This window comes from Perca fluviatilis, chromosome 15, assembly GCF_010015445.1.
Source record: "Perca fluviatilis chromosome 15, GENO_Pfluv_1.0, whole genome shotgun sequence".
NCBI classification, from domain to species: domain Eukaryota; kingdom Metazoa; phylum Chordata; class Actinopteri; order Perciformes; family Percidae; genus Perca; species Perca fluviatilis.
Window position 1 is genome coordinate 35,198,603 of NC_053126.1, and position 27,098 is coordinate 35,225,700.

At 43.7% G+C, this 27,098-nt stretch overlaps 1 protein-coding gene across 4 annotated transcripts in view; it reads right to left on the minus strand.

The window, feature by feature from the left end:
* The window catches only part of LOC120575437 (MBT domain-containing protein 1-like), a 26,451-nt gene extending 5,014 nt beyond the window's left edge, over positions 1-21,437 (minus strand). Inside the window, exons 1-12 of one of the 4 annotated variants that reach the window (XM_039826229.1) lie at positions 21,328-21,437; positions 19,575-19,794; positions 16,597-16,730; positions 13,346-13,457; positions 12,821-12,900; positions 11,161-11,278; positions 10,709-10,843; positions 8,982-9,070; positions 8,449-8,547; positions 6,942-7,077; positions 5,692-5,747; positions 5,120-5,224 (exon numbers count right to left, since the gene is read on the minus strand). In XM_039826229.1, coding sequence (XP_039682163.1) covers positions 5,120-5,224; positions 5,692-5,747; positions 6,942-7,077; positions 8,449-8,547; positions 8,982-9,070; positions 10,709-10,843; positions 11,161-11,278; positions 12,821-12,900; positions 13,346-13,457; positions 16,597-16,730; positions 19,575-19,794; positions 21,328-21,348 — 1,305 coding nt within the window. In that variant the 5' untranslated portion in view covers positions 21,349-21,437. Of the gene's footprint in view, positions 1-5,119; positions 5,225-5,691; positions 5,748-6,941; positions 7,078-8,448; positions 8,548-8,981; positions 9,071-10,708; positions 10,844-11,160; positions 11,279-12,820; positions 12,901-13,345; positions 13,458-16,373; positions 16,389-16,596; positions 16,731-19,574; positions 19,795-19,961; positions 20,059-21,327 lie in introns of those variants that run through there. The other 3 variants (XM_039826230.1, XM_039826231.1, XM_039826232.1) reach the window with 3 other exon arrangements.
* Between the last annotated feature and the right edge of the window lie 5,661 nt (positions 21,438-27,098).

A 27,098-nucleotide genomic window follows, 5' to 3' on the forward strand; every position in this document is an offset into this window, starting at 1 on the left:
TCTCCTGCTCTTTCTTGCTCTGTGTGTCAAATGTTTAGCTATTCCCCTGCCTCCTTTAGTGATAACGATACATGTAATAAATGTAGTATATTCGCTGTTTTGGAGGCAAGGCTTAGTGAATTTGAGTCACGGCTCCGCATCATGGAATCAGAATCGTATGCTTCCGTAGCTAGCCAGCACCATGTAGTTAATACGGGCCAACATACTGTAGCTTCTGTAGCTTCTGCTAGCTGTCCCCCGGCAGACCCCGAGCAGCCGGGCGAGTGGGTGACTGTCCGAGGGAAGCGTAGCGTTAGATCTAGACCAGGGAGTGCACACGATGACGGTCGCTCTAAACCGGAGCGTCTTCGCCTCTCTAACAGTTTCTCCCTACTCAGTGATACACCCGCTGAGAAGCCAGTTCTGGTTATTGGGAGCTCTATACTGCGATATGTGAAGCCAGCGGCCCCGGCGGCTACAGTAGGCCTACCTACGGTCATATGTGTCCCCGGGGCTGGAGCGGGCGATATAGAAACCCATCTAAAGCTGCTGGCAAAAAAGAACCGTAAATACAGTAAGATCATACTTCACGTAGGTGGTAATGGTCGTAAATCGGAGATCACTAAAATGAATGTTGAGTCACTTTGTGCATACGCAAAGACAATGTCGGACTCAGTAGTTTTCTCTGGACCCCTGCCAAACCTGACCAATGATGAAATGTACAGCCGTACGTCATCCTTCCACCGCTGGTTGTCGGGGTGGTGCCCAGCTAATGATGTGGGCTATGTGAATAACTGGAGGGCGTTCTGGGGAAAGCCTGGTCTGATTGAGAGAGACGGCATTCATCCCACCTGGGACGGTGCCGCTCTCATATAAAAAAATCTGAACGAGTTTATCAGACATAAACCATGACAACCCAAGTTTGATATTTGTAATCAGAGGTGCAGTGCAATGCGTCCCTCTGTGCTTCCATTGGAGCAGTGGCCCACTCATAGTCTAATAAGCACGGTGTCTGTCCCCCGGCTCAGATCTGTTAAATCAAAGGTAATCAAAAGATGCACTATACTTAACAACCTAATTGGAATTAAAACGACTGCAATAGAACAAAATAGGAAAATTTGATGTGGACTATTAAATATTAGATCTCTGTCTTCTAAAGCAGTATTGGTAAACGAGTTGATATCAGATAATAACATTGATTTATTTTGTCTTACTGAAACCTGGCTGGGCCATGAAGACTATGTTAGTCTAAATGAAGCCACTCCTCCCAGTCATATTAATACTCAAATTCCTAGAGGCTCAGGCCGAGGAGGGGGAGTTGCAGCCATCTTTGATGCAAGCCTGTTAATTAATCCTAAACCTAAATTACATTATAACTCATTTGAAAGTCTTGTTCTTAATCTTCAACATCCAAAATGGAAAACATTACAGCCAATTATATTCGTTGTTATTTACAGGGCTCCAGGTCCGTATTCTGAATTTTTATCTGAATTCTCAGAGTTTTTATCATGTTTAGTCCTTAAATCAGACCAAGTACTTCTTGTAGGTGATTTTAATATCCATGTGGACGTTGACAATGACAGCCTTAGTACTGCTTTCAACTCATTACTGGATTCAATCGGTTTCAGTCAGAGTGTGCACAAGGCGACGCACTGTTTTAACCATACCCTCGACCTTGTGCTGGCATATGGTATTGAAATTGAGGATTTAATAATATTTTCGCAGAATTCGGTATTATCAGATCATTCTTTAATCACTTTCGAATTCTTACTACCTGATTATATTAAATTAGATAAAAGCTCCTACACCAGATGCTTATCTGACAGTGCTATAGCTAAATTTAAAGAAGATATTCCAACAGCATTCGACTCTATGTCATGCCTTAGCATAACAGAGGACCTGTATGTTAACCTCAGTCCCTCTCAAATTGATGCATTTGTAGACGGTGTTACGACATGCCTACGGAACGAACCTTAGACTCCGCGCTCTCCCTGAAAAAGAAGATGATGAAGCAAAGGAAACTAGCACCTTGGTATAACTCTCAAACTCGCAAATTAAAACAAATCTCGCGAAACCTCGAATGTAAGTGGCGTTCCACCAAAGTGGAAGAATCCCGTTTGGATTGGCGAGAAAGTCTTAAAACCTATAGGAAGGCCCTAAGAAAGGCCAGATCAGACTATTACTCATCACTAATAGAAGAAAACAAGAACAACCCAAGGTTTCTTTTCAGCACTGTCGCCAGGCTGACAGATAGCCACAGCTCTACTGAGCCATCTATTCCTCTAGCACTGAGTAGTGATGACTTCATGAGCTTCTTTAATGATAAAATTACAACAATTAGAGATAAAATTCATCACCTTTTACACTCAACTTCTAACGGTTCACCTTTAAACGCAGAGTCGTTAGAAATAAAGACTAGTCTCGACATATACTTAGACTGCTTTTATCCTATAGACCTTCAACAATTAATGTTAAAGATATCCTCAGCTAAGCCATCTACAGTACCTGTCTCTTGGACCCCATCCAGACGAGACTACTCAAAGAAGCATTACCTGTGGTTAACACCTCATTACTAGATATGATCAATATGTCTCTATTAACAGGTTATGTACCACAGTCATTTAAAGTAGCTGTGATAAAACCTCTTCTGAAAAAACCCACCCTGGATCCTGAGGTCTTAGCAAACTATAGACCTATATCTAACCTTCCCTTTCTATCCAAGATCCTTGAGAAGGTGGTTGCTAATCAGTTATGTGATTTTCTACACAGCAATAGTTTATTTGATGACTTTCAATCAGAATTTAGAAAGAATCATAGCACAGAGACGGCACTGGTGAAAATACTAACCTACTTTCAACTGCTGCAGACAAAGGTCTTGTCTCCATTCTTGTTTTACTAGATCTTAGTGCTGCATTTGACACTATTGACCATTCAATCCTGTTACAGAGATTGGAACACTTGGTTGGCATTAAAGGAATTGCTCTGAGTTGGTTTAGGTCCTATTTCTCTGATCGATCTCAATTTGTGAATGTTAATGATAAATCCTCCAAGTACACTAAAGTTAGCCATGGGGTTCCTCAAGGCTCAGTGCTTGGACCAATTCTATTCTCCTTATATATGCTTCCTCTAGGCAATATTATTAGAAAACACTCAATTAACTTTCACTGTTATGCGGATGACACCCAATTATACTTGTCAATCAAACCAGACGAAACCAGTCAGCTAGCTAAATTTCAAGCGTGCATTAAGGATATAAAATCCTGGATGACTTATAATTTTCTGATGTTAAACCCTAACAAAACTGAAGTTATTGTGCTGGGCCCTAAACACCTCCGAACTTCATTATCTAAAGATATAGCTACTCTGGATGGTGTTGCCCTGGCCTCCAGCACCACTGTTAGAAATTTAGGAGTTATCTTTGATCAGGATATATCCTTTAATGCCAATCTAAAACAAACCTCAAGAACAGCTTTTTTCATCTTCGTAACATTGCCAAAATTAGGAATATCCTGTCTCAAAACGACGCGAAAAACTAGTCCATGCATTTGTTACTTCCAGGCTGGACTATTGTAATTCCTTACTGTCAGGTTGCTCAAATAAGTCTCTTAAGACTCTCCAGCTGATCCAGAATGCTGCAGCGCATGTTCTCACAAGAACTAAGAAAAGAGATCATATTTCTCCTGTATTAGCTTCTCTGCATTGGCTTCCTGTTGAATCCAGGATTGAGTTTAAAGTCCTTCTCTTGACCTACAAAGCTCTAAATGGTCTAGCACCATCATATCTAGAAGAGCTCCTAATACCCTATTGTCCCACTAGAGCACTGCGCTCCCAGAATGCAGAGTTACTGGTGGTACCTAGAGTCTCTAAAAGTAGAATGGGGGCTAGAGCCTTCAGTTATCAGGCGCTCTCTCCTATGGAACCAGCTCCGATCTGGGTTCGGGGCAGAAAACTGTCACCTCATTCAAGAATGAACTTAAAACTCTCCTATTTGATAAAGCTTATAGTTAGGGAGTGAGGAGTTGCAGTGTTCACCTAACTGGCCCAACTGCTTCTCTTCATAATTGTTAGATTAATAATACATAACAAAGTAGAGGGAGGCAGGCCAGCCAAGCCAGATCCGGCAGGGGGAGAGTTCTAAGCCCGAAAAAGCTACCTCTCCTTATGACCTGTCTCTCTTAGTTACCTGTTATAGTTACGCTGTTATAGTCCTAGACTGCCGGGGGACTTCCTTCCTTGGACACACTGAGCTGCTCTCTCCTCTCCCTTTCTATTACTGTTTCTATTACTGTTACTATTACTATTACTATTTGTGTGCAGCCCGTCCCAGAAATGCTTGTTATTAATCCTAGCTTCTGGGGAGTTTACTCCCCGGAGTCCTTATGTTCTTTCCCCCAGTGTATTTCCTTGGAGAACGTTGGCACCAAGATCCTGGTTGCAGCTGTCGCCGTGGTCCTGCTGCACTCCCTGCTGAGCTCAGCGATGCCCTGCAATGTCATGCTGCGTCCTGCTGAACCCTGCAGCCTCCCACTACATCCAGTCACTGTTCCATTATTAATGTGACTACTATCGCCACTGTTCATCACACCCCCAACCGGCTCGTCAGACACCGCCTACCAAGAGCCTGGGTCTGTCCGAGGTTTCTTCCCAAGAGGGAGTTTTTCCTCGCCACTGTCGCACTGCTTGCTCTTGAGGGAATTACTGGAATTGTTGGGGCTTTGTAAATTATAGAGTGTGGTCTAGACCTACTCTATCTGTAAAGTGTCTCGAGATAACTTATGTTATGATTTGATACTATAAATAAAATTGAATTGAATTCAATAGGAAAAGGGGCGGGAATTAATAAATTGGAGTCAGATTTGACAGCCAGTTGAGGTGGTTCGGGCATCTGTTAAGGATCTGGTAAGGATGCCCCCTAGAGAGGTGTTCCAGGCACGTCCAGCTGGGAGGAGGCCTCGGGGAAGACCCAGGACTAGGTGGAGGGATTATATCTCCAACCTGGCCTGGGAACGCCTCGGGATCCCCCAGTCGGAGCTGGTTAATGTGGCTCGGGAAAGGGAGGTTTGGGGTCCCTGCTGGAGCTGTTCCCCCCGCGACCCGATAGCGGATAAGCAGACGAAGATGGATGGATTCTGCTCCTCACCTTCCTGACTGTGGCCGTGCAGATGGCCGACAGGTTCAGAGGGTCGATGGCTTCCAGCTTCATCCCGTCTTCAAACCACGAACCGCTCTGATCCACCTCCTTCACCTGTACAGGTACACACATCAAACTCTCCTTCACCTGTACAGGTACACACATCAAACTCTCCTTCACCTGTACAGGTACACACATCAAACTCTCCTTCACCTGTACAGGTACACACATCAAACTCTCCTTCACCTGTACAGGTACACACATCAAACTCTCCTTCACCTGTACAGGTACACACATCAAACTCTCCTTCACCTGTACAGGTACACACATCAAACTCTCCTTCACCTGTACAGGTACACACATCAAACTCTCCTTCACCTGCACAGGTACACACATCAAACTCTCCTTCACCTGTACAGGTACACACATCAAACTCTCCTTCACCTGCACAGGTGCACACATCAAACTCTTCTTTACCTGTACAGGTGAAGGAGATGAGGCGAGCTTATGGACCCATTTTGACTTACCTTTGTTGCTTTGTTACAAACAGACAGACACAAAGATGTTCTCACAGTTCTCACCTTGGCAAACAGCTGTCCTGGAGCGTCCGTCTGCGCGCTCAGCTTCTTGGACACATCTGGAAACACAGATTCATCTTCATCATCACATCAGAGTCTGCACAGTCATCTGTTGCTGCCGTAAAGTCAGCGTTTTATATTAGAGGAGGGTCTGGCTAGTCCACACAGCATTCCTGGATGGGAGAAAAACCTGCTCCGGTTTATTGGCATTTCTTTAAACCAATCCCAATCATCTCAGGTGGCGCTAAACTCCGGACGGAGACACGTAAAATAGTCTTAAGAAGGAACTTCTTTTGGTGGAACATGTGTTTTCGTCAAAGATAATTGACTTTTTCGATGAAATAAAAGCATGTCAATAAACTGTACATGTCTGACTCTTGATAGGATTCTTATTTTCCAGTGCAGTTGAGTCAAACACTCCTACTCTAAATGAATCATCGACGATATAGACTAGTTCAGTGTTTCTCAAATGGGGGTACATGTCCCCCTAGGAGTACTTTGGAGGACTGCAGGGGGTACATGTCCCCCTAGAGGTACTCTGGAGGATTGCAGGGGGTACGTGTCCCCCTAGGGGTACTTTGGAGGACTGCAGGGGGTATGTGTACCTCTATGGGTACTTTGGAGGACTGCAGGGGGTACGTGTCCCCCTAGAGGTACTCTGGAGGACTGCAGGGGGTATGTGTCCCCCTAGGGATACTTTGGAAGACTGCAGGGGTACGTGGTGGTTTTTTGCTAAATGTTTTTCAGTTCCAAGGCTGTAGTTATTTCTACTGTCTTTTTTTTCCAAGTTTGTCGCTTTTTTTCAAAGTTTTTGCCGCTGTTTTTGAAGTATGTTGCCTTTTTTTGAAGGTTTTGTCCTTTTTTTACCTATTATTACCTTTCTTTATTACTTTCTTCTACTCTTTATCACTTTTTTTCGAAGTTTTTATTGCTTTTTTGACGTTTGTGTCTCTTTTTTTCAAAATTTTTGTTCAAATCTTCGACCTAGTCTTGCCTTACTTCCTTCTTTCTACTGTATTTTTCCAAGGTTTATTTCTCCTTTTTCCATCATCATCTAAATGTCTTCCAGGTCCAAGGCTGTTGTTTAGTTAAATCTATCGTTGACATCGCTGTATTCTTCCTCTTTATAGAGACTTTTTTTGTTCTACCAAAAATTATTCACGCTGGTTACATAGCTTAAAAAAACTGAAAAAACAAGCTGAAAAAGCTTGAGAACCAGTGTTCTAGTTGAACGTTGAAGTTAACCCACGCACCGGAGCGTTTGAAGCGGTGTCCGATGGAGCGAGACCAGCCGATGCTGTGGATCAGCGGGCTGTACATGTGACACCAGAAGTCGTCGGAACCGTCGTCGCACTCCTCGTACACCAGACGCAGGCGGCCGCCGATCACCTGCAACCACACCCAGCAACTGCACTCAGATCCTTTACTGCAGTAAAAGTACTAATACCACACTGTAAAAATACTGTAAAAGTCCTGCAGTGAAAATGTTACTTCAGTAAAAGTCTGTAAGTATCATCAGGAACATGTAGTTAAAGTATTAAAACATTGTAGAAAGTGTTCAGGATCCAACCAGTTGTGTGTTTAATGGTCTCATCATCTCAGCATGACTTGTAGCCGTTATATTATTGGCTAGTTTACTTTAGAATCAAACATCAGATGTTATAAACTACATGTGTTCTGTGTGCAGAAATCTTAATGTGTAAAGTAACTAGTAACTAAAGTAACTAGTAACTAAAGCTGTAACAGATGAATGTAGTGGAGTAACTAAAGTAACTAGTAACTAAAGCTGTAACAGATGAATGTAATGGAGTAACTAAAGTAACTAGTAACTAAAGCTGTAACAGATGAATGTAGTGGAGTAACTAAAGTAACTAGTAACTAAAGCTGTAACAGATGAATGTAATGGAGTAACTAAAGTAACTAGTAACTAAAGCTGTAACAGATGAATGTAGCGGAGTAACTAAAGTAACTAGTAACTAAAGCTGTAACAGATGAATGTGTCGGAGTAACTAAAGTAACTAGTAACTAAACCCAAAAAAAAAATTTAGCGGAGTAAACTAAAGTAACTAGTAACTAAAGCTGTAACAGATGAATGTAGTGGAGTAACTAAAGTAACTAGTAACTAAAGCTGTAACAGATGAATGTAGAGGAGTAACTATAGTAACTAAAGCTGGAACAGATGAATGTAGCGGAGTAACTAAAGTAACTAGTAACTAAAGCTGTAACAGATGAATGTAGCTAAAGTAACTAGTAACTAAAGCTGTAACAGATGAATGTAGTGGAGTAACTAAAGTAACTAGTAACTAAAGCTGTAACAGATGAATGTAGAGGAGTAACTACAGTAACTAAAGCTGGAACAGATGAATGTAGCGGAGTAACTAAAGTAACTAGTAACTAAAGCTGGAACAGATGAATGTGGTGGAGTAAAAAGTCCAATATTTCTCTCTGAAATGTAGCAGAGTTAGAAGTAGAAAGTGGCATGAAACATCAAACTAGGGCTGCACGATATAAGAAAAATATGCGATTGTTGAATATCTTGATGGTGATATGACTTTGCGATACATAAACAAATAAAGTGTTCAGTTATGCTGCTTCCAGCGTTCTGCTAAAGTACAACAAACTGCCTGTTGAGTTTAAAACTAATGAAAGGAAATCATTTCCAACTTTCTTTTATTCAACAAATAAATAATAATAAAAAATTAAAAAAAAGAGATATATTGTGCAGCCCTACGGTAAATACTCTGTGTGTGAGTGTCGTACCTGTTCCACCAGAGCCACCCGCGTCCGACACAGGTGAGTCTTATCCACCACCTCCACCCGCATCTGCTTCTTGAAGGGAACCTGCATGCTGTCCTGCACCTGGACAACCAAAGCCACATCTGTTCATACTAGCTAGAAGGTATACACACTCAAGAACATTTCTGTTCTTACAGGTACACTTTTTAATATGTTCCCTTAAGAGTACAGTATGGTCTTTTAGGAGGCCAAATCTGTACCTTTTGAATAATTTCAGGGTACAAAAGGAGGGAGAAGAGTACATACATTTTCTTAACATTAACGTTACATAAAAACAAGCATTTGTGTGTGTGCGGGTGTGTGTGTATGTGCGTGTCTGTGTGTGTGTCTCCGTTTGTGTGTCTTTGTGTGCGTGTCTTAATAAATTGTCTTTCAAAAGGCTACCGCTCTCTGCGACAAGCATTTGGACCCTTTTGTTTACAGCTACGGCCAGATGGTATGCAAAATGATGCGTGTGTGCATGTGTGTGTGTGCGTGCTTGTGCATGTGTATGCGACCTTGGAGGGGAAGTCTGGCGGCAGCGTTTTGGATCCCGTCAGTCTTTTGATGAGGAACGTCTTCCAGTTGGTGAACCTGTGCAGGATGGCTGTGGACACACACACACACACACACACACACACACACACACACACACACACACACACACACACACACACACGTCGTGTTATGTTAAAGAAACAATTTGCACATCCAACAATCTCTCCTGGGAAATATGTTGAAGAAAACTAACCTTTCGGTCCCTCTGGACTAGGCCTGCCACAATATGGTGCAATAAACATATCGCAAAAAAAAAAGACACAATGTAACTTCATGTTCACTTCAATGTTCAGTTTGTTCAATAATCGTTGGAGATGATTTCCTTTCATTTGTTTTTAAATTCAACAGACAGTTTGTTTGTATTTTAGCAGAGCACTGAAAGCAGCAGAACTGAGAAACCTTTAATATCTGTTTATTTCTCGCAAAGTTATGTAACAGCTAGAACAGCTGCGGCAAATTAAAATCTTCTCTCCGACCATCGGCTGGGTTAAGTCACGCTTTTTCCAAAAGAAATGTTTCACATTAAAAGCTTTGCAATATACAGAGACTTTTATTGTGAAGAGACCAGACAAAACGTATTGTCGGTGTCACTGTTGTTCCCTGGAACTTTGTGCTGTTTTTCAGCAGATCACTTTTGCGGGGACATTAGGAGTCGACCGATACCGGTTTGTCAAGGCCAATACCAATACCGATTATTAGTAGTTAATGGAACCGATATTTGGACCCGATATGCATTTACTGTATAGTAAAAATGAAAATCTTTCAGTCAAAATTAACAATTTTAAGTTGAAATGCTTTCAGCAATTATTTCATAAAACTGAAACTTAAGTCAAAAAAAAAAAAAAAATCAATAAATAAAAACAAAAATAGCTTCCTGAAGTTTTAACGTGTTAACAGTTTGGTTGCGGGTGTGGCAGACTGCTTACAGAGCTGTAGCCGAGCCAAAGTGCGCTGTTGAGGGTAGATGTAACAGAATGGTCGTGAGCAGTTGTAGACACTCAGACTGAATCAAAGATGGTGGCGAAAAGGATGGGATTTTATTATAATTTTCCCAAATTAAGGCCTACAGGCAAAACACACAATTAACAAAACCAAAATAAAAAAAAAGAAAAAAAAAAGAAAAAAAAAAAATACTTTCACAAAAAATAAAATAAAGTGACATGGGAGTCAAAAATTATTAAACGATACAAAGATAAAGCTGCATATAAGTTTGACTTTTTTAAACTAGTCCCCAGAGCTTTCCACAGACTTATGTCCTTCCTTCACTAGCTTCCAAAGCAACTGAAACTGAGTCTATATAGGCCTGTAGCACGCCCCTGGAATTGGAACATACCAACAACAAATAAAATACAGGGGGGGCTACCGTGACGGCAGCTATGCGCCCCGTCACACGCGCTTTATGGTTAATTAACTTCATCAGTTATCGCTCAAATAAAACACAGATACAGATAATCTGCAAATTGCAAAGGCCAGTTATCGATTATCAGCCAGGCCGATAATTGGTCGATCCGTCTACAACACCTTTCCTCGGTTCCTCTCTCCTCCCGTGGTTTCCTCGCGTCTCTCCCTGTGAGGGAGGGACTGAGATGCAAGGAAGTGAGGCATGTGGAGGACCCAATTAAAAGGGCGACGAGACGCACCGGAAATCTACTGCGACGGACACAAAGTGGCGAGTTTTGTCTCTTACTCTGAGGGGGGACCAGAGGTTTCCCCCCCGCGGCGCACCAGCCGACTGGATGGATGTCCGGCACACACAGGTTCAGCCAGAAATCTCTAGTGGAGTCGCTGTCGAAACCCTCGTACCGCATCAAGGCCTTAAAACCTGCACGTGCGCACAAGCACACACACACGCACACACACACACACACACACACACACCATCACAAGCGATCCATCTGAGTGGTTTTGTTAACATTAAAGTCAAGAGAAGTTAGAAATGAAGGCCTCTTATGAGCCACTTTCAGATAAAATCCTGCAGCTCCATAGTAAGCTTTATCTGCGATCACTTTTATTTTGAAAGAACAGTAAAAACTATCTAGGGGCTATCCTTTCAATAGATTCAAATTCTGGTGTTTGGCAATGTATGGTAAAATGTATGAAAATATATGGGATGTGTATACAGAAACCAGTGGTGCATACCGGCCAGTTTGATGATGCCAGCGATCCAGTAGACCTTCATGGGCAGAGCGCTGTCCGTGTTGGGGACTTCCACGCGGACGCCTTCGCTGATGTCGCCCCATGACTTCCCCATCGGGACCTGAACAACGACGACAACAACAACAACAACAACAACAACAACAACCTGTCACTGAGCTTCACCACAGACGCACTTTCTTTCATAACCGCTGCTTTGAAGAGATGCATTTGCCCGAAAAACAGGGACGGAAACAGTGTTGAGATCAGTTCAAGGACTGTGGGACCGAATACTGTGACGCTTCATTGAACACATTCAGATTCTTAATCAACATGTGAATGCTGCGCAGCGTTGTTGTTAGCGTTGTGGTCAGCGTTGTGGTCAGCGTTGTGGTCAGCGTTGTTGTTAGTGTTGTGGTCAGCGTCGTTGTTAGCGTTGTGGTCAGCGTTGTTCTTAGCGTTGTGGTCAGCGTTGTGGTCAGCGTCGTTGTTAGTGTTGTGGTCAGCGTTGTGGTCAGCGTCGTTGTCAGCGTTGTGGTCAGCGTTGTTGTTAGTGTTGTGGTCAGCGTTGTTGTCAGCGTTGTTGTCAGCGTAGCTGTCAGCGTTGTTGTCAGCATTGTTGTCAGCGTTGTTGTCAGCGTAGCTGTCAGCGTTGTTGTCAGCATTGTTGTTAGCGTTGTGGTCAGCGTTGTGGTCAGCGTTGTTGTTAGCGTTGTGGTCAGCGTTGTGGTCAGCGTTGTGGTCAGCGTTGTGGTCAGCGTTGTTGTTAGCGTTGTGGTCAGCGTTGTGGACAGCGTTGTTGTTAGCGTTGTGGTCAGCGTTGTGGTCAGCGTTGTTGTTAGCGTTGTGGTCAGCGTTGTGGTCAGCGTTGTGGTCAGCGTTGTTAGCGTTGTGGTCGGCGTTGTGGTCAGCGTTGTGGTCAGCGTTGTTGTTAGCGTTGTGGTCAGCGTTGTGGACAGTGTTGTTGTTAAGCGTTGTGGTCAGCGTTGTGGTCAGCGTTGTTGTTAGCGTTGTGGTCAGCATTGTTGTTAGCGTTGTGGTCAGCGTTGTGGTCAGCGTTGTGGTCAGCGTCGTTGTTAGCGTTGTGGTCAGCGTCGTTGTTAGCGTTTGTAGTTAAGCGTTGTGGTCAGCGTTGTGGTCAGCGTTGTGGTCAGCGTCGTTGTTAGCGTTGTGGTCAGCGTTGTGGTCAGCGTTGTGGTCGTAGGAGTCTTACAGCGAAGAGCCTTCGACTGTTTTTAGCTTTGTGCTCCACACTCTTCTTTATTCTTCCTCTTTACCGAGTTGCATAAAGACAAGCATTTGTGTGTGTGTGTGTGTGCGTGTCTGTGTGTGTTTGTGTGTGTGCATGTGTGCGTGTGTCTGTGTGTCTCTGTTTGTGTGTTTGTCTTTGTGCGTTTGTGTGTGTGTGTCTCTGTTTGTGTGTCTTTGTGTGTGTGCGTGTGTGTGTGTGCGTGTGTGCGTGCACATGTGTGTGTGTGTGTGTCTGTGTGTTTGTATCCCTGTGTGTGTTTGTGCGTGTGTGTGCGCGTGTGTGTGTTTGTGTGTGCATGTGTCTCTGTGTGTGTGTCTGTGTTTTTGTGTCTGTGCGTGTGTGTTCGTGTGTGTGTATGTGTGTGTCCCTCTGTCTGTCTGTGTGTGTGTGTGTGTGTGTGTGTGTTGCACCCACGTGCTTGAAGCAGCTGACTGGTGCTCCTGCCACATCTCCGTCTCCAAGGTAACGACCCCAGTCGAACACCTCCACAGCAACTGCAACACACACACACACACACACACACACACACACACACACACACACACACACACACACACACACACACACACACACACACAGGGATTAAAGTCACAAACATACCATAAAAAACTGAAATATAATAAATAAATAATATATAATAAATTCTGAAGAAAAAACTGGAATATTCTCTGAGATTAAAGACACAAATGTACAGATTAGAGACAAATCACGGGACCATATCGCTTCATTCAACGCCGCCGTGTGCCCTCCCCATCCAAAGGGACCTTAAAGTTAAGCCAGAGTTAGCCAGACATTTTAAGGGCCACTTATAGCAATGTAAAAAAAACCTGAACCAACAAGGTGTTACTCCGTCTCTCAGCTGCGAGCCCATTGGTTCATTCAGAAGAAACCATTTGGACGAGCTGACAGCTGATTGGTTAAAGCGTTGGGAGGACTCACGGCTCTTCTTGACGGCGCTCTGTTGGCTGGCTTGGTGCTGAGCGTAGGCGGCCAGTTTGGTCATCAGAGGCTGTTTCTGCAGAACCTTGGCTTTCTTAGTGGGAGGCTTCCCCTTTAAGATGCAGACAGACAGACAGAGACAGGTCAGACTTCCCCTTTAAGACGCAGACACACAGACAGAGACAGGTCAGACTTCCCCTTTAAGATGCAGACACACAGACAGAGACAGGTCAGACTTCCCCTTTAAGACGCAGACACACAGACAGAGACAGGTCAGACTTCCCCTTTAAGATGCAGACACACAGACAGAGACAGGTCAGACTTCCCCTTTAAGACGCAGACACAAAGACAGAGACAGGTCAGACTTCCCCTTTAAGATGCAGACACACAGACAGAGACAGGTCAGACTTCCCCTTTAAGACGCAGACACAAAGACAGAGACAGGTCAGACTTCCCCTTTAAGTGGCAGACACAGACACACAGACAGAGACAGGTCAGACTTCCCCTTTAAGACGCAGGGCCCTATCTTGCACTCAGCGCAATTGCCTTTGTACACCGACGCATGTATCATTCCTATTTTGCACCAGACGTTCAGCGGACTTTTCCCTCCACTGACGCACGTCGGTAAATTAGGGATTGTATTTGCGCTCCCGGGGGCGGTTCAGCGAAAAGAGGACGCGTGTTCCGGCGCAAACGTTACTTTAGGCTATTCTGCAGTTTCAGAAAACAATTCCGCCACTGACCAGGAAAAACCTGGTCTAAAGTCAGTGGCGCTAGTCTAAAGTCAGTAGCGCGTTATTCAGATGCTATTTTAGGGGCGCATGCTTGACCATAATGTAGCGTGTGCACAACGCGCATACACTTCTCTCATCTAAATGGATGCAGCAGTTCCCATTTTTGCAAACCATACATAATTACAAAGGAAAATATTACTGAAAATGCGCTTCAGGTGTTTGGATCGGTCAGGAGGCATTTTACAGTACAGTCCTCAAAAAGTCCCAGCATTCTTTGTGGCTTGTTGTGTTTTACACATTTCCATGAATCATATTAGAGGACTTAAGGAGACGTGATGTTGAACTACGGTGGGATCTGGTCCTGGAGTAATGCGTGATGTGCTCCTGATGGAGCGGGTGGACGGAGATGGAGTGGGGGGAGAAGGAAGGGGCACAACAGGTGCAGGTGGTGTGTTTGGAGGCCCACGCTCCATGGCTGCAGCAATCCTCTCCAGACTTGAGGAGATGCACCCGAGAGGCCGCAGCAACATCGCCACCCGGCCAAGACGGGCATTTATTACTTTGCAGCATCTCGCATCGGCAGCTCCCGCTGGCGTGCGCCAGGCAAATCCGCCGTCATAATAGTAATCCGCCATGGAACAAGCGCCCTGCTCTTAAAGGGAATGAGAGATGACGCTCTGATTGGTTTATTGCACGTTACGCCCAAACCACACCTAGCTACTTCAGACCAACCCATTTTAGATTTGCGATAGATAGATATATATAGATATATGAGATAGAATATTCAGCTTTTACCGAGACCCGGTGCTATGGCACCGACAGGTGCCCTAACGACCGTTATCTACCGGACCGAATAGCAACGCAGATTTTGGTGCCACTTAAATGCCTGCGCTTCTCTCTGATGCTCCTAAACGGACGTTAGAGTCAACCGAAACATCGCTGCATGGGGCGCTAGTTAACACTATACTTGGCAGCAGGTAACGTTAGCATACCGTTAGCTAGCAGTTGGAGTAAACACGGTTTACAATCATTGACATATATAAAAGGGTTACAATGCTGACAGCTAAACGGTGTAAAGGTTTGTCTCTATTTCACTGTGGAGGATTCCAACCGCAGACGTAGACAGTCTGTAGCTGCCGTTGTCTGAAAAACAACACATATGTTGCGTTCACTTGAAATACGCCTCGCCAGTATCGTGCTGCATTTATTTTATTGTAAAATATCCTTTTCCAATGCAGTGGTTGTTTTTGTCGTTTACTGGTGAAATAAGGAAGAGGCTCAATATTTATATAACTTTATATAATTTATTTATTTTTATAACTATTTGACTGAAATGGTTATCAGAAATAATTTATTTAAAAAAAAGACTAAAATGTTTTGACTAAAACGGCGAGAGTTTTAGTCGACTAAAACTCGACTAAGATACCTTGAGTTCTCTTTTGACTAAAACTAGACTAAAATGACGAGACTTTTAGTCGACTAAAACTTGACTAACAAAAATGTTTGGCACAAGACTAAGACTAAATTAAAAATCGGTGACAAAATTAACACTACATACTAAGAACATTCTGTTTCAGCAGATTAAATAAACGATCTGAGCGCACGCCGTGAAGCGCCTGGTGCAGGTGTGTTTAGGGCGTGTCCAAATCCAGTTTTTGCTAGTTTGACGGCGGATAAAAGGGTCTGTGTGCCGGGCGCCTGGTCCTAAAGGGTTGTTCTTAGTGTCTTCAGTAATCAGAGGTGTGTTTTGGGCGTAACATGCAATCAACCAATCAGAGATCATCTCCCATTCCCTTTAAAAGCCAGGCGCATTTGGACCTTGGAGCATTGCTGTTATGATGGAGGATTTTCGCTGTAATATTTTTATTTGTAATCTTCTGCATGTGTGTGTGCTGCTGTGTGTGTGTGTAACAAGCATAGTGTGCGCGCGCTGTGCACGAGCCTAGGAGCATTTTACTAATGCTCTGTTAAAATAACAATGAAATGCTGCATTACTGACTTTAGACCAGGTTTTTGTTGGTCAATGGTGAGATCACTTCCCATTGCCTCAAGATAGCAATACTCCCAGAATGCACCTGAACACACCTCCCTGTAAGACCAGCACACCCATGGGCCACAGATGGGTGCAGGTGCATTTGCTGTTTAAACGACGTGGGCGTTGGATGGGAAACTGACACCTGGGTCGGTCTTAAACCAGCAAAGTCAGGCTTTGTGCTGCGCCGGGTGCAAGATAGGGCCAAAAGTAGTCTCTGTCTGTGTGTGTGTGTGTGTGTGTGTGGTGTGTGTGTCTGTACCTGCAGTCTGGCGAGGATGCTAGGCGTGTGTGTGTGTGTGTGTGTTGTGTGTTTGTTTGTGTTTGTGTGTGATGCGTGTGCGTCAGTGCGTGTGTGCGCGTGTGTGTGTGTGTGTGTGTGTGTGTGTGGCGTGATGCGTGTGTGTGTGTGTGTGTGTGTGTGTGTGTGTGCGTGTTTGTTTGTGTTTGTGTGTGTGTGCGTGTGCGTGTGCGTGTGTGTGTACCTGCAGTCTGGCGAGGATGCTGGCCTTCTTGGAGTTGGACGAGTAACTTCTGGAGCAGGAGACGCTGCAGAAACGTTTGGTTTTACTGTAGAACGCGTCTCGGACGCCCACCATGCCACACATCTCACAGGTCGCTGAGAAACACGCACACACATACACACACAAACTGAGTCACTCTGATGGGTAAAACACACTTTACATTTCCTTACAAAATTGTTGAAAAAAGTGACAAAAAAACATGAAAAATATGTAATATTGTATCGTGATAAAAGATGTGATTTGCACCCCTAATGTGGGATTGAGTCAAAACATGAAGTACAGTGTGTGTGTGTGTGTGCGTGGTGCGTGCGTGCGTTGTAGGCACTATGGGCAAATGCTCATGGCGCCGCCAAAAACAACGAAAAAAGCGAGTGCGTCTCTGTATCTGTGTGTTCATGGTGTGTGTGTATATGTGTTCATGGTGTGTGTGTGTGTGTGTGTGTTTGTGTGTCTATGTGTGTCCGTGTGTGTGTTCATGGTGTGTGTGTGTGTGTGTCTATGTGTGTTCATGGTGTGTGTGTCTCAGTGTGTGTGTGTGTGTGTTGTGTGTTTGTGTGTTCATGGTGTGTGTGTGTGTCTGCCTGTCTGTGTGTGTGTGTGTGTGTGTGTCTGTGTTCATGGTGTGTGTGTCTGTTTGTGTGTGTGTGTGTGTGTGTGTATCTGTGTTCATGGTGTGTCTGTGTCTGTGTTTGAGTGTGTGTGTGTGTGTGTGTGTGTGTGTGTGTGTGTGTGTGTGTGTGTGTGTGTGTGTGTGTATATGTGTGTGTGTGAGGGACATACAGGACATACTGCTCTGTGTGTGTGTGTGTGTGTGTGTGTGTGTGTGTCCGTGTGTGTTCATGGTGTGTGTGTCTCAGTGTGTGTGTGTGTGTGTGTGTGTGTGTGTGTATCTGTGTTCATGGTGTGTGTGTCTGTTTGTGTGTGTATCTGTGTTCATGGTGTGTCTGTGTCTGTGTGTGTGTGTGTGTGTGTGTGTGTGTGTGTGTGTGTGTGTGTGTGTGTGTGTGTGTGTGTGTGTGTGAGGGACATACAGGACATACTGCTCTGTGTGTGTGTGTGTGTGTGTGTGTGTGTGTGTGTGTGTGTGTGTGTGTGTGTGTGTGTATATAAGAGACATACAGGACATACTGCTCTGTGTGTGTGTGTGTGTGTGTGTGTGTGTGTGTGTGTGTGTGTGTGTGTGTGTGTATATAAGAGACATACAGGACATACTCTCTGTGTGTGTGTGTGTGTGTGTGTGTGTGTGTGTGTGTGTGTGTGTGTGTGTGTGTGTGTGTGTGTGTATATAAGAGACATACAGGACATACTGCTGTGTGTGTGTGTGTGTGTGTGTGTGTGTGTGTGTGTGTGTGTGTGTGTGTGTGTGTGTGTGTATATAAGAGACATACAGGACATACTGCTCCCCCTTTCACGTTTTCGACTCCCAGCTGCTGCTAATGCTGCTAATGGGTATCGTAGCTTCGCGGCCCTTTTTGAAGCGTGAAGGCTACCGTAGCTGTAATACCTACTGTGAACTGCGTGGCGCCAGAGAGCTGATTGCGATATATGATCTCAACGCTAGATGGGAGAAATTCCCACACATTGGACCTTTAATAAGAAATATAATAATAAAACCGAGCGGCTCCTAGTTGAGTAGGGGTGGGCGATATATATCGTTTACGATAATATCGTCATTGTTGTGCTAACGATGTGCAAATTGACATTATCGAGTATTTAAATTACTTCGAATAAAACACTTCAAAACACGCATTGGAACGCTACACATTCACTAATTGTCAACAAAGATGGCGGCGCGCGATTGAGCAGCGGCTACTAGCTCTCCTGTCGGTGTATATTAATACAAGTACAGCCACACTGAACTAATCAATAGGACTACGATACAACACAGCCGTTACGAGAGCTTTCCAGGCGGCTCATAGCATCCCGGAGGACCTAGCCAGACTGGGCGCTGCAGGTTGTTGTCGGCGCTAGCACGCCGAGCTAGCTAACAGCAGGATGAGAAAATAACTCAGACAAGACCAGAGGTGGAGGACTGCATTTTTGTGCACAATGATTGGAGTACCGACCGCAGGATTGTTGCCCAGCACGGCTCACCTGACCTGGAGCCCTGTCGGTAATATACAGGCCATTTTATTTACTACGAAAACAGCACACTGCCGTCTACATAGCCCCCGATGCTAACGTTAGCACAAGTTTGGCTCACTGCTAACCATAGTGAACAAACTGCAGCGCGATCACCTGGAGGAGACTTTAACAAGGCGTCCTTAAAGTCTGGACTCCCCAGCTTTTTTTCCAGCATGTAGACTGCGCTACTAGAGGGAAGACCACACTAGACCATGTATACTCGAACATCAAGAAAGCACACAGAACTGCTCCTCTCCCTCACCTGGGCCAGTCAGGTCACATCCAACTATTTCTGATCCCAGCATAAGTCCCAGTCAGAAGGACTATACAGCCAAGTAGAAGGACTATCAGAACCTGGCCAGACCCGGCCCTGTCCCAGCTCCAGGACTGCTTCCAATAAGGACATGGTTGTGTGCATTATGTTACAGAACAGAGCCCTGTGTTTATTGTTAGGATTTCATCTTGCTTGTACAGTATGCTTGTACAGTATTTCCATTACAGCAGAGGTGAACAACTGAATGTGTACTCAGAGTTCAATGCTCCGACACTAGTTCAATTAGTATAGTATTAGTATTTTGTCTTTGAATTGTTTTTACTTACTTACTTAAATTTTAAAGAAAATAAATAAGAACTGTTTTCATTCAACATTGTGCCCATTATTATCATCAGTGATTAAGTAACTCAGACTTTTAAAAACACATTTTTAAGGATATCGTCTAATTATCGTTATCGTCAAAATCGGAAAAAATATCGAGATATTATTTTTTGTCCATATCGCCCACTCCTATAGTTGAGCGTCTGGGTTTCAGACGTACCCATGCCGGCCTTCCCGTCGGGGTAGGTGTACAGCTGTCCGTTAGTCTTGATGAGGGTCAGCGAGGGGGCGGGGGGGTGGCTCTCGTCCTCCTCGCTGTCCTCGGGGCTGGAGGCGGCGCTGCCCCCCCCGCTGGACTCGCTGCTGCAGCTGCTCCGCTCCTCCTCCAGACCGTCCAGCATCCCGAACGAGTCGCGCCGCTTCCTGGACGGACGCTCCGCCTGAGGAATCACACGCGGTTATACTGTAGATATTATATCACATTCCCCCCCCCCCCCGGGAAATATATTCAGCCCGGTGCCATGTTGGGCTGCACAATATATAGTTTTTTTAAATCAAGAAAGTGAATTTTTTTTTGAAATAAGCGTCAAAAACCTCAAATGCTTGCCTAGTGTACCAAATTAGGGACGGCTCTGGTTCCTTTTATATTCAATCCAGACACACACACACAAATACATCACACACAAACACATCACACACATACACAGACACACACACAGACACATCACACACAAACACACACACACACACACAGACAGACACACACATCACACACAAACACATGCACACACATAGACACAAACACATCACACAAACACACACACACACACACACATACACACACGCAGACATCACACACAAACACACATACAGACACAAACACATCACACACAAACACACACACAAACACACAAACAAACAAACAGACACACGCACACACAGACAGATACACACCACAATGTGCCTCACAAACATTCATGCACGCACGCACGCGCACACACACACACACACACACACACACACACACACACACACACACACACACACACACACACACTTCTTCAGTCTGGCTCTGACAGCTGTTGCATCCAGCGGTTGACATCAGTAGAACCTGCATCCAGCACCACTGCAGTGCGGTGCACAGAGAGAGGGAGAGAGAGAGAGACTCAGCAGCCACAACTGGCGAGTGTGTCCGCGCGACAACACAAGACTAGATTCGACACCAAATGCCCTCCAGAAATCTGGCAGTTTTAAGTTTATTAGATTGTAGACACCAGGATGTAGCTCATATAACATAACCCAAGACTGTATGTGACTTGGCTAAAGCCACGCTTAAATTCGGCTTACACTAAATGAACCTATCACCGCAGTGGGTTACTGAAATGGATTTTTTTCTAATTGATTCACCTTGGCAATCACCGCTCTTCACTGTGTGTTGTGGTGGACGTAAATGGGAATGTAGCAAGAAAACGACGCGATAATAAAAGTGAAATTTGACTGAATTAAAAGCAACTTGGTTGAGCACATGCATGCCGAAGAAAAGGGTGTCTCGTCTGGATTTAGGAAACAATTTCAAGTGCTGGTCAGTGAGATTTGTGCCTTTGTCAACAAGAAAATAAATCTTGTTATCACTGAATTCTTCAGTGGAGTTCAGTGGAAGGAGATTCTGAGAACAGGCGAAGCAATTATAAAAGGCTATTTTAAGACCTAAATAAGAAATATTTTACGCGGTATATGTATGCCGAATTAAAGTAAATAGTAAACTCCTGTATACAAATGTAAACTGTCATTTTAATGTGGTGTGTATTTTTGTCGGAGAGCAAGAGAATTTAAAAGTAAATAATTTCTTAAAGGAGTTTGGGCTTGATTCTCTGACAGGGTTCCTCTGAAGCAGCCCTTTAACACCGCTACCACAACCACAACAAAGGAGGAAAATGCGGGCTCCCACCAGGCAGACAAGCCTCAGAACTCACCAGGTCTCTGGGGTTTTCCATCAGGCTGGACCGCGGGCGGACACTCTCCCTGAATCACTAAACCCCGCGGAAATAATCATTAAAAGCCAACGGCAGACAAAATAAGCATACTTCTAGTGCGCATGCGCCGGAACCGCGGCTGCTTATCTCTCATTGGCTGCTGTCTCTGATTCGTGTGTAGAGTTCAGATTAGATAGTGTTCACCGCCAGCGACCCCTGCTGGACAGAGTTGGAACCTAAAAAATAAAAAATAAAAAAAAAAAATAAAAAAATAAAAAATAAAAAAAAAAAAAAATAAAAAATAAAAAATTAAAAATAAAAAATAAAAAATAAAAAATTAAAAATTAAAAATTAAAAATTAAAAATTAAAAATTAAAAAAATTAAAACACACACACATGGTACTACATATAAATACATCCCTGTAAAAGTACTGCAGTAGTAGAGAGAATACTACAGACCAATAAGTCGATTGAGAACAAATTCTCATTTGCAACGACGATCTGATCACATTCACACAGTTCCACAGTCATACCTGGAAGCTGCCCAGTACAACCATAGTCTGATCTGCTGGCCACTGAGCAGTATGTAGCAGTATATATATATATGAATCCATACAGTGCAGTACTGTCAATACTGTAAATAAAAAGGTGGTACATGGGATCATAGGAGCAGTGTCTGATAAACAGTAGTACTTTACAGTAAAGATGGTACATGTAACCATAGAAACAGTGTCTGCTAAACAGTAGTACATTACAGTAAAGAAAGATGATGAAATATGACATCCATAGATAATGTAGTCTAATTGGTTAATGCTCCAAGCTAACTGGTGACAATGAATCTCGTTATCTTGAAACTTTCATGATCTAAACATGGAATATTGTTTATCTGTTTCCATACAACTATGCATTAAGATTAATGGAGCAGTTACTTATCATTTTGAGCAGTTGTATTGACTGGTAGTTAGATGATTGTAATGAAATGAATAGACAATCATCTGAAATGTAATGTGTGAATTGCTTTTTGAAATGGTAGTACTATGATGTTGTGTCATATTGAACAGCTGATCTTAAATGAACAAATGATCTTAGGTTTATGTGTATTGTATCCAAGCAATTGAAAGAAGTGTTGATGATTGGTTGTGAGTTTTGTGTCTAGAGTTTTGAAAAATTATGTTAAGGTTCTGAAATTAGTGCCAAAGTGATTGTAAAAAACTGTAACTCTACATGTCTGGCTCTTGATTCTTATTTTCCAGTGTGGCCCTTAGTGAAAGTGAGTTTAACCCTCCTGCTTTAAAGCATAAAGTAAAGACACACAAACGGTCCGACTCTGAGCTGTAAATTACATTTTTTTTTCGATGAATAAATGACAGTGGGCACAACTGGAGCCCCATGTGCAAAACTCTAACTACAGTCTGCACTACCAACAGTCACCTGAACTAAACCGTTCACATCACCTGCAAAACTCATTCACAGCAACACAACTCTTCAGAACAAGCTCAGTGCAGCCACGCACTATGAACAGTCCTCACTGAGATAAACCCGTTCTCACTCCGAACTCGTAAAATACCAACGTTTGGACAGTGGCGGTCAAGGAGTGAAAAAGGCGTGTTTGTATAACGTACCGGGGAGAGCAGCAGCTACACGGGGTTTAGCGAGTAGTATGTAAGGCCGAAATTCCCTTTTGGGAGGGTGGTCAGGGTGGAGGATGGGTCAAACGCAGGGCTTTCACCCAGGAGACCGGGGATCATGTCTCGCATGGCACGTTTCCTAAAGTTGCTTTCTTCTTTAACCGTCCCGTTCTTCCCGCATGTCACGGAAGCGTAAACCCACCCACAACCTTTTCCTAAACCCAACCGTCCCGTTCTTCCCGCGAGTCACGGAAACGTAAGCCCACCCATGACCTTTTCCTTTACATAACTGCGTCAAAAGGGACGCCAATAGTCTCGATCAAGCGCGTTTCGTTAAAGAGCGTTATATGACGCTAAAGGAGACTTATAGCATCAATAACGACGCCAAAGGCACCTGACCAAGCCGCCGTATTTTACGAGACGGGAGTCAGAATGTGTTACGTAATAACAAAGATCATCTCTAAATACAAATGACTGTGGTGTTCCCATTGCTTCTACCTCCATTACTTTATGAAAAACAGTAAGTCGCAGTTTTAATATAGGAAAGGTAGTGTTTTTCACATTTACACGTATGTAACCTCGGACATCTTACCTGGACATGTTTGGTTAGCTTTGCTTTTTTACCTGTTCACGGTTTCTCTCCAACAGTGCAGTGCAGAACTGATTAATTCTTATTTGGTGTTTCTTTATTTCCAAAAAAAAAAAAGCTTTTCCCTATATCCACAAAAGTGTTGTGTTTATAATTTTGTTCAGTACATATATATATACTGAACAAAATTATAAACACAACACTTTTGTTTTTGCCCCCATTTTTCATGAGCTGAACTCAAAGATCTAAGACTTTATCTAAGTACACAAAAGGCTTATTTCTCTCTAAATCTGTGTTAGTGAGCATTTCCATCCACCTCACAGGTGTGGCATATCAAGATGCTGATTAGACAGCATGATTATTGCACAGGTGTGCCTTAGGCTGGCCACAGTAAAAGGCCACTCTAAAATGTGCAGTTTTACTGTATTGGGGGGGTCCGGGAGGGGTCCGTAAACCAGTCAGTATCTGGTGTCAGGGTTATGGTTCATCTGTAAAAAGAACACCTCTCCAAAGTGCCTGACGCCATCGAATGTGAGCATTTGCCCACTCAAGTCGGTTACGACGACGAACTGCAGTCAGGTCGAGAGAGAGAGAGAGAGAGAGAGAGAGAGAGAGAGAGAAAGCGATGGTTGAACCCAAGCCCCCAGGAAGAGCACCATGTCTAAAAGCCAACATGGGCTTAGCGGATAACGGTGGAACTGCACCCCATGGCCCAGAAAGACTTTTCACATAGACTTTGCATGGTGAAAGAAACTTCTATATTTCAGCAGATAATTTTTTAGGGGGTATATCAACCTACCAGCCTGAACACTTAAAGGGTCCTCGTTGAAAATGTCACGTTTTTAACATTTTTAACATTCACTTGTAGCCGAACCCAGAGTTATTAAACTAGGCATGATGAACGTGCATAATGGACGCGAGCGCATGCTCATATGACTGTTCTCCCTAGGATAAGCTGTCCTGGGATCACCTGACGTGCTGACGTGTACGGTAAGCGTATTGTCACTTCCGGTGTTCCCGTGTTCGGTTCCAAATGCTAGTTTGCTGCTCCTGCAAAAACTTACTCAACTCTGCTTTATTGTTTAAATTAGCGGCTATTTGCCTGGATTGCATTTGAATTACAGTTGTTCTACTCAAGCACTTATACTTCGCTTCCCTTACAGCGACTGCCTCGCTGATCTTACAGTTGTTAAAACGCTGTTAGCTACTTTAGCTTTGCCATTTAGCAATGGCTAATTCCTCTCCCTCTCCTGCTCTCTCTTGCTCTGTGTGTCCAATGTTTAGCTACTCATCTGCCTCCTTTAGTGATAACGATACATGTAATAAATGTAATATATTCGCTGCTCTGGAGGCAAGGCTTAGTGAGTTTGAGGCACGGCTACGCATCATGGAATCAGAATCATATGCTTCCGTAGCTAGCCAGCGCCATGTAGTTAATACGGGCCAACATACTGTAGCTTCTGTAGCTTCTGCTAGCTGTCCCCCGGTAGGCCCTGAGCAGCCGGGCGAGTTTGTGACTGTCCGAGGGAAGCGTAGCGTTAGATCTAAACCAGGGAGTGCACATGATGACGGTCGCTCTAAACCGGATCATCTTCGCCTCTCTAACAGTTTCTCCCTACTCAGTGATACACCCGCTGAGAAGCCAATTCTGGTTATTGGGAGCTCTATACTGTGACATGTGAAGCCAGCGGCCCTACCGGCTGCGGTCATATGTGTCCCCGGGGATAGAGCGGGGGACACATATCTACAACATCTAAAGCTGCTGGCTAAAAAGAACCGTAAATACAGTAAGATCATACTTCACGTAGGTGGTAATGGTCGTCAATCGGAGATCACTAAAATTAATGTTGAGTCACTTTGTGCATACGCAAAGACAATGTCGGACTCTGAAGTGTTCTCTGGACCCCTGCCAAACCTGACCAGTGATGAAATGTACAGCCGTACTTCATCCTTCCACCGCTGGTTGTCGGGGTGGTGCCCAGCTAATGATGTGGGCTATGTGAATAACTGGAGGGCGTTCTGGGGAAAGCCTGGTCTGATTAGGAGAGACGGCATTCATCCCACCTGGGACGGAGCCGCTCTCATATCAAAAAATCTGACTGAGTCTATTATCGGTCATAAACCATGACAACCCAAGTTTGATATTAGTAATCAGAGGTGCAGTGCTACACGCCCCTCTGTGCTTCCGTTGGAGCAGTCGCCCACTCATAGTCTAATAAGCACGGTGTCTGTCCCCCGACTCAGATCGGTTAAATCAAAGGTAAACAAAAGATGCGCTATACTTAACAACCTAATTACAATTAAAACGACTGCAACGATAGAACAAAATAGGAAAATTAGATGTGGACTATTAAATATTAGATCTCTGTCTTCTAAAGCAGTATTGGTAAACGATTTGATATCAGATAATAAAATTGATTTATTTTGTCTTACTGAAACCTGGCTGGGCCATGAAGAATATGTTAGTCTAAACGAAGCGACTCCTCCCAGTCATATTATTACTCAAATTCCTAGAGGCTCAGGCCGAGGAGGGGGAGTTGCAGCCATCTTTGATTCAAGCCTGTTAATTAATCCTAAACCTAAACTAAATTATAACTCGTTTGGGAGTCTTATTCTTAATCTTCAACATCCAAAATGGAAAACATTACAGCCAATTATATTCATTGTTATTTACAGGGCTCCAGGTCCGTATTCTGAATTTTTATCTGAATTCTCAGAGTTTTTATCATGTTTAGTCCTTATAGTCCTTGTTAAGTACTTATTGTAGGTGATTTTAATATCCATGTGGACGTTGGCAATGATAGCCTTAGCACTGCTTTCAACTCATTATTGGATTCAGTTGGTTTCAGTCAGAGTGTGCACAAGGCGACGCACTGTTTTAACCACACTCTCGACCTTGTGCTGGCATACAGTATTGAAATTGAGGATTTAATAATATTTCCGCAGAATTCGGTATTATCAGATCATTCTTTAATTACTTTCGAATTCTTACTACCTGACTATACTAAATTAGATAAAAGCTTCTACACTAGATGCCTATCTGACAGTGCTATAGCTAAATTTAAGGAAGAGATTCCAACAGCATTTGATTCTTTGTCATGCCTTAAACGAACAGAGGACCTTTATGTTAACCTCAGTCCCTCTCAAATTGATACATTTGTAGACGGTAGCCTTACGGCTGCCTACGGTCGACTTTAGACTGCGTGCGTGCCCTCAAAAGAAGATGATTAAGCAAAGGAAACTAGCACCTTGGTATAACTCCCAAACTCGCAAATTAAAACAAATCTCGAAACATTGAAAGTAAATGCGCGTTCCACCAAAGTGGAAGAATCTCGTTTGGATTGGCAAGAAAGTCTCAAAACCTATAGGAAGGCCCTAAGAACGCCAGATCAGACTATTACTCATCACTAATAGAAGAAAATAAGAACAACCCAAGGGTTTCTTTTCAGCACTGTAGCCAGGCTGACAGATAGTCACAGCTCTACTGAGCCATCTATTCCTCTAGCTCTGAGTAGTGATGACTTCATGAGCTTCTTTAATGATAAAATTATAAC